This window comes from Octodon degus, unplaced genomic scaffold, assembly GCF_000260255.1.
Source record: "Octodon degus isolate 3935 unplaced genomic scaffold, OctDeg1.0 scaffold00068, whole genome shotgun sequence".
NCBI classification, from domain to species: domain Eukaryota; kingdom Metazoa; phylum Chordata; class Mammalia; order Rodentia; family Octodontidae; genus Octodon; species Octodon degus.
This window is the reverse complement of record NW_004524644.1, coordinates 993330-1000589: the sequence shown is the minus strand read 5'-3', so window position 1 is coordinate 1000589 and position 7260 is coordinate 993330. Positions and strand designations below refer to the sequence as shown.

Genomic DNA, 7260 nt, shown 5'->3' with positions numbered 1-7260 from the left:
AGAAGAAAAAAGAAAGAAATTAAGAAGAGAAGAACAAACAATTGAAAAGAGGAGACAAAACAAATTAAGCATTTTTCTCTTTTCTATATACCAGCAGAAATGATTCCTGGTACTAAAAAAAGAGAAAGAAAAGATTATGTACCATGAATAAGTGAGTTTCATCCCAGGGATGCAGGGATAGTTCCACATGGGTAAATCAATAAAATTAATATGCCATATTAACAAAGCCAAGGACAAAAATCTTATGATCATCTTAATAGATGCAGAAAAAGCTTTTGTCAAAGTCCAGCAGCCATTCATAATAAAAACTACAAAAAATGGAAATAGATGGCCTTTATCTCAATCTGATAAAAGCCATCTATGACAAACACCCAACATTATAGTAAATAGATAAAACCTTAAAGCTTTCACTCTAAAACCAAGAACAACGCAAAGATGCCCACTGTCACCACTCTTACTCAACATAGTTCTGGAAACATTTAGTAATTAAACAAGAGAGAGAAATAAAAGAAATAATGATAAAAAGAAATTAAATTATCATTCACAAATGATAGGATATACTACATGGAATACCCCAAAAACTACTGAAAAAAAACCTTGTGGATTTAATAAGCAAATGCAACTGGTTATAAAGTCAATACTCAGGGCTGGGAGATAGCTCAGTGGGTTAAGTGCCAACTTGGCAAGTGCAAGGTCATGAGTTTGATCCCCAGTACTGAAGAAAAAAAAAAAAAAAAAAACAAAGTCAACACTCAAAAATCAATAACCTTCCTATACACAAACAGTAAACTCAGAGAGAGACTAGGGAAACCACACTCAGGACAGTAAGTAGCATCCAAAACAAAAATGAAATACTTGGGAATATCTAACAAAGAAAGTAAAAGATCTATACAGTAAAAAATTACAGTATTCTGAGAAAAAAAGATCAAAGAGTATGTCATAAAATGAAAAGATATCCCTTACTCTTGGGTATAAAGAACCAATATAGTGAAAATGGCCATACTTCCAAGACTGTTACACAGATTTAATGCAATTCTGATTAAAATTCCCACAGCATATTTCACGGAATTAGAAAAAAAAAGTCATAAAATTCATTTGTTACAGAAGGAGACCTAGAATAGCAAAGGCAATTCTGGGCAACAAAGGCAAGGCAGTGGGCATCACAGTCTCTGACTTGAAATATATACTACAAAGCTACTGTGATAAAATCCACATTGTACTGGCACAGAACCAGACCTGAGAATCAGTGGAACAGCTTAGATGATACAGACACAAATATAAACACACTCACCTATTATCTTTGACAAAGGAATCAAACACCTGCACTACAAGAAAGCTAGCCTCTTTAAAAAATGGTGCTTGAAAGACTTTGGACCCATATCTTTCACCATGCAGGAAACTAAATATGAAATGGATGAGAGATCTAAATGTTAAAATAGAAACATTAAACCTGCCAAAAGATAAAAGAAGTGAAACTCTTGAAGACATTGGTGTAGACAAAGACTTTATGAATGAAATCCTGATCACACAGGCACTATCACAAATAACCAACAGCTGGGATCTCATATTATTAAAATGCTTTTGCACAGCAGGAGAAACCACCAACGGAGTGAAGAGACAACCCACAGTGTGGGAAAAATGTCTGCCAGCTGTTCCTGAGACAGAGGATTGCTATTGAGAACATAAAGAACTAAAATAAATCAGACCTCCCTTACTTAAGGACCTAATCCAAAAATTGGTGAGGTGAATGCATGGTTCTCAGATAAAGAAATGCAAACAGCAAATAAATATATCAGAAAATGTTTACAGCCACTCGTCATTCAAGAGATGCAAATTAAAAAACTGAAATTCCATTTCAACCTGGAAAGAATGGTTAGCATTAAAAAAAAATTGCAACCAATAACAAATGCTACAGGGTCTGTAAGAAAAAAGAACCCTTATCCACTGTTGGTGGGAGTGAACAGTGCAATCACTGTGGAAATCAGTGTGGAATTTCCTCAGAAAACTTGGATTGGAGGTCCCATTTGACCCTGTTATTCCCTTTTTAGACATCTTCCCAGAAGAATTGAAAACCTCCTACCACAGTGATATATGTGCACCCATGTTTATTACAGCAGCACAATTTGTGCTAGATCTTTGAAACAATACAAATGTCCATCAGCCGAGGAATGGATAAAAATATGTGGTCTTTTTGGAGTATTACTCAGACATAAAAAAGGACAGACTGAGACTTTTATAGGTAAATGGATGCAATTCAAGACCATACTCATAAGTGAAATAAACCAGATGCACATATGCAGATATCATATTGTCTATACTGAATAAGTAGAATCTAAAATGTACAAGAGATAGTATGAATTGGGAAGAAACTTTGAAAAGGGAGAGGAGAAAAATGTAGGGAAAAGTAATGCACAAAGATAGTTAAGGTACAGGCTAGCCAGATAGCTCAGCGGATTAAAGCGCCTTCTTAGGCAGACTCAAGGACTGGGATTCGGTCCTCCCACCTGCAGTGCTGGCCCTGCCCCCAGGATGCCCTGAGACAGCGAATGAGACTGGGCATAGTGGCACCTGCCTGTATTCCCATCTCTTGGGAAGCTGAGAACAGAAGGATCACTACAAGGCTGATCTGTGTAATGAGACCCTGTAGATGCAGTACTAAATACAAAAAAAAAAAAAAAAAAAGATAAGATAAACTACTGATTGCTTTTAGAGTTCATTCAAAAGAAACGTTTGTGCTAATATTTAGACTATTAAATGTCTGTATCTTGTACTCTCAATAACTAATAAGATAACAATATGCAATATATTAACCATTGTTATCCTCTTTTTATCTTATTTTAAAGTAAATATTTTTAAATAGAATTTTTTAAATTAAAATAAATGTAATATACCATAGTAACAGAGCCAAAGATACAAATCATATGATCATCTCAGTAAATGCAGAAAAATCTGCCCGGGCCTGCCGTACACTGAGATGGCAATTGAGATTGGGCATGGTGGTGCATGCCTGTAATCCCAGCTCTTGGGAGGCTGTAAACAGGCGGATCACTACGAGTCCGATCTAGTAGTGAGACCCCGAACACCCTGTAGACCCTTCCCTAAAAATATAAAAAAGAAAAAAATCTTCTGTTACAGGTGGTATTGGCTTGGGAAGATTATCAATAGATGTTTTATAGAGGGAAGATGTTTTGACAGGGAGCAGAATATTTGCATAGTATGAATTTCTTCCAATGTATTGCTGCTTTGGTTATAAAGGGGGAAATAGCAATTCTTAAATAGAAAAACAGCCGGGCAGAGGATCTATAAATGTGATCCCCTGGGCTTCTGAATGCCCAAAGAAGCAACAGACATCACCTGTGTCATACTCATATGTTAAGTGCAGTGCATGACCTGAATTTCATCATAAGGAATATCAGACAAGACCAACAGGAAGAATTTTGTATTTTAATTAAAAGTGGCCTGTGTTCTTAAAAATGTCAATGTCACAAAAAATGGGTTAAGTATGGTAGGACAAGAAGAAAGAACTATCCCACACTAAAGAGAACATAGCAGCAAAATTCCGCATGTGACTCAGGGCTGTGTCCTTGAATACAAGTAAAAACACGTTTAAAAGGAGATAACTGGTGCAATTGCCAAAGCTGGATTATGGATAATAGATGAGATTAAATGTATTACATTGCTGTTGTGCTTCCTAAGTCTATAGCTGTACTATGATTGTACTAGAGAATGACCCATTCTTTTTTTCCCATAATTTTATTGATAAACAAATAGCAATGAGACAGTTTCAAATCAAATTGGTAGGATAGTTTTAGTAATTAACACATTGCATACATTCTTCCTAGTGGTTAATTGCTGTACAAGATGCAGACATGATATCCTATTTACAAACACCATTAGAACAAATCATTCTAGTCATTCAGAGAATGTAACTATATATCTATCCTAACCACTTTGAATACACAGATACAAAATGGACATTCATCTGTATACCCTTTTTTGTTAAGTTCCGTTATTTGAATATTATAGGTGTGTTAACTCAGCTAAATATTCTAAGAGAGTCCAGTAGCCCATAATAGTATTGAGTCTTCTGCTTGACTGGCAATGTCAGAAATTGTTGACCTGAGCCCCCTACAGCTCAACATAACACCATGGCTTTACTTCTTATATTTCATTTTTATACTTTTCTGCTGGATGGTTAAGACCACGGTAAAGCAGGACCTATGCAACAAACGTTGTAGCTTTTGGGAGAATGACCCATTCTTAAGAAATACATAGGGGCTGGGGAGATGGCTCAATGGAATAAGCACTTCCCTGGCAAGTGCAAGGTCATAAGTTCAATCCCCGGTTCCACCAAAAAAAAAAAAAAGAAAAAGAAATACATCGTGCAGTATTAGAGAGTAAAGGGACATTATGCCTACAACTCATTCTCAGATGATTCAAGAAAGTAGTCGTAAAAAAAAATTAAAATTAAAATTAAAAATTAAAAAAAAGTAGTTGTGTGTAAGGAAAACAGTATCAAGTAGGAGCTAAGTCTTGGAACTTTAATGTGAGTTTCAAACTTTTTCAAAATAAAATCCTCTCATATTTTCTAGCCCTTTTTAAGGCACAGGATGATGTGATGACAATGAAGATGCAGTCGGAGAGACTTTCAAAAGAGTATGACCGACTCCTAAAAGAACACTCAGAACTTCAGGTCAGTGACTAACACTTTACAGATCTAGATTTTTTAAAAATATGAATTACTTGAGGAAATTTTTTTGGATAACTTCCCTTAAAATTATCGTCTACAAATCCAGATGCTGTACTTAATCCTGGTTTTGTTAAATGATTAAAGAATCCAAGTTACGTAGAGGATGAAAATCAGGACAGTACAGGAAAATACGGGATAGCCGCAAAGAATTGCTGATATGCTAACTTACAGCATTCACACAGTGAAATTGTAACAAAAGTGGCAGCATTGAAAACCAGGCTGGGATCCTAGGAAATTTTAAGTTTTTCTATTTAGAATATTAGCCACTGTTCTTAACACTATTCTTACCAAAAAGTAATGTTCACCATCACATTTTTCCTTCTGCTTCAGTGTTTTAGGTATCTTAAGACAAAAGCCTATAACATTTAAATATGCAGTTTATCTCCATGACCATGTGCAAGATCCACTATGGGAACTAAAGAAGTCACTTTATACCAGGTGTCTCCCTTGGTACTTTTCTATTTCTGCAGTCAAGGTGTACTCAGCCAGGGCAAGTGTCCATACTAGGGTGTTCAAAATGTTTAGAACCTTGAAGAAAGGACAACCAGGAATATACCCTGCATTTCTTGTTGCCAGTATCCACTGCTTGCTGTCTCTTATTGTATTAACAGTACAATAATTGTAATTATTTTACTGTTTCTTTGGAAAAGGACCCCATCCCAGATATACTAAGTGCCATGCAAAGTTGGCTGTTACTTGGTAGCATGTTTAGGCCTTAGACTAATTTCTACTTGTAGTCCACTCTTGAAATATTTAATAGGTGACATTTACTGAGTGTATGCTCTGGATAGAGCTCTCAGCTGAGTCATGTATGCTGTCAGGATTACTTCCCATGATAATTCAGTAAAGTACGAGATATTAATATCTCGTGTTTGTGGGCTCAGACATCGAGAACCAGAAATGTTAACATAATTTACCCAAAATCATTGAACTAGAAAATGGCAATATTTAAACTTGGCAAAGTCAGGAAATCTTTCTCCAGAACCTCCAACTTTCACCATGTTCTCTCGCCTGTGCTGGAAGGGACTGTGTGCTCTTAGATCCATTGTCTTGCCCTGCTGTTCATTCCCTTTTGCAAGGAAGGGTTTCCCAAGTTCGTTTATTTCTGACTTCTGGGCAGAATTAGCCTGATGACAGAAGTGCTAACAGGAAACTGAAAGCAAGAGCAAAGAGAAAGTCAAGGATCTCTCTTCCACTCTTGCTCCTTGTGCCGTCTCCTTTGTGGCTCTAGTAGTTCTCCTTGGACCCATTCTAACTACTGGCCCTAACTCCTGGGCCCCCTGACAGTAATGTCCCTTATTCAGCCCAAGAGTGGTGGCACTTTTCTACAGTTGCTGATCTCTGAGGTTCCTCACCACCTGTCTGGTGGGTCTCTGCTCTCATTACCTGTAAAACAAACTCCCTGTAATAAATATCTTAGGTTGTAGGGTTACAAAACCTCATCTCCTGAAATCCTCAACTGAAGCATTTGATATTCATGTACCTCAGCTACTTCATTACTTAACTGAGGATTATAATACATTATGAACATCATGTCCAAGAAAGCACTTGAAATACTTTTACTACTATATCTTGATGGGTTACATTTTTTCCTATCCACCTACTCCACTCCCATTGTCCAGTGTAAGAATCCAAAATTTAGGTATCATTTATTTAGACCATTTTGTTACATATCTCTTGAATTTTAACATTCATCTTCAGAAAAAGCAAAAAGTAGTTGTAAACTATCCATAGTAAAAAGCTAGATAATTTTTCTTGTGAATTTTGCTTCAACTATCAACCTTAATAATAGGATATAAGGAATTGTTAAAACATTAAGAAAGGGGCAGGAGAGATGGCTCAGTAGAATAAGTGCTTGTCTGGCAAGCACAAGGGCCTGAGTTCAATCCCTGGTTCTACCAGAAAAGAAAAAGAAAACATTAAGAAAAAAATTGAAAGGTGAGAAAGCTGGCTTCTTTTCTGTAATCAAATCTCACTTAGCATTTTTTAAATCCATTAGGATTTCCCCATCTGGTCCCCTTCTTGTTACAGGCACTAAATAAATATTAGAAAACAGTCCCTTCAAAACATGTAGCTTTTGTCTTTCCTTACTTGCCCTGGCTGTCCTCCAAAAGAGGAGGAGTACTGATGAGGGGATACTGGAAGCACAGGTGCATCTGCCACTTTTTTAATTTGATTGTGGAAAATCACCCTTCACATAGCAGCTGGTCCTTAGAAACACTTCCATTCAAGTTTTCATTTTCATCTGAAGTGGCCTACTATGTATAAGCATATAAAAGTGAAATTTTGGGGGCCTTCCCATTAGCTGTCAAACTCAGGATGCTGTGGTTGTGGTTCAATCCCCTCACCCTCAAGCCAAACCAGACCTGCCCTGAAGGCAACCTGAGTGGCCTCCCAAAAAAAAATATAAATAAAAATCTTTCTGCCATTTTGGGGGCCTGCCCATTAGCTCAGGTGTTTAAGTGCCTGCTGAAACAAAGCAGTCAGGCTCAGGATGCTGTGGTTTGATC

General features: G+C 36.8%; 1 protein-coding gene across 1 annotated transcript in view; it reads left to right on the top strand.

The window, feature by feature from the left end:
- Positions 1 to 7260, top strand: part of Bcap29 (B cell receptor associated protein 29) — a 60856-nt gene that overhangs the window by 50098 nt on the left and 3498 nt on the right. The window contains exon 7 of the mRNA XM_023719493.1: positions 4593 to 4693. Coding sequence (XP_023575261.1) covers positions 4593 to 4693 — 101 coding nt within the window. The remainder of the gene's footprint in view (positions 1 to 4592; positions 4694 to 7260) is intronic.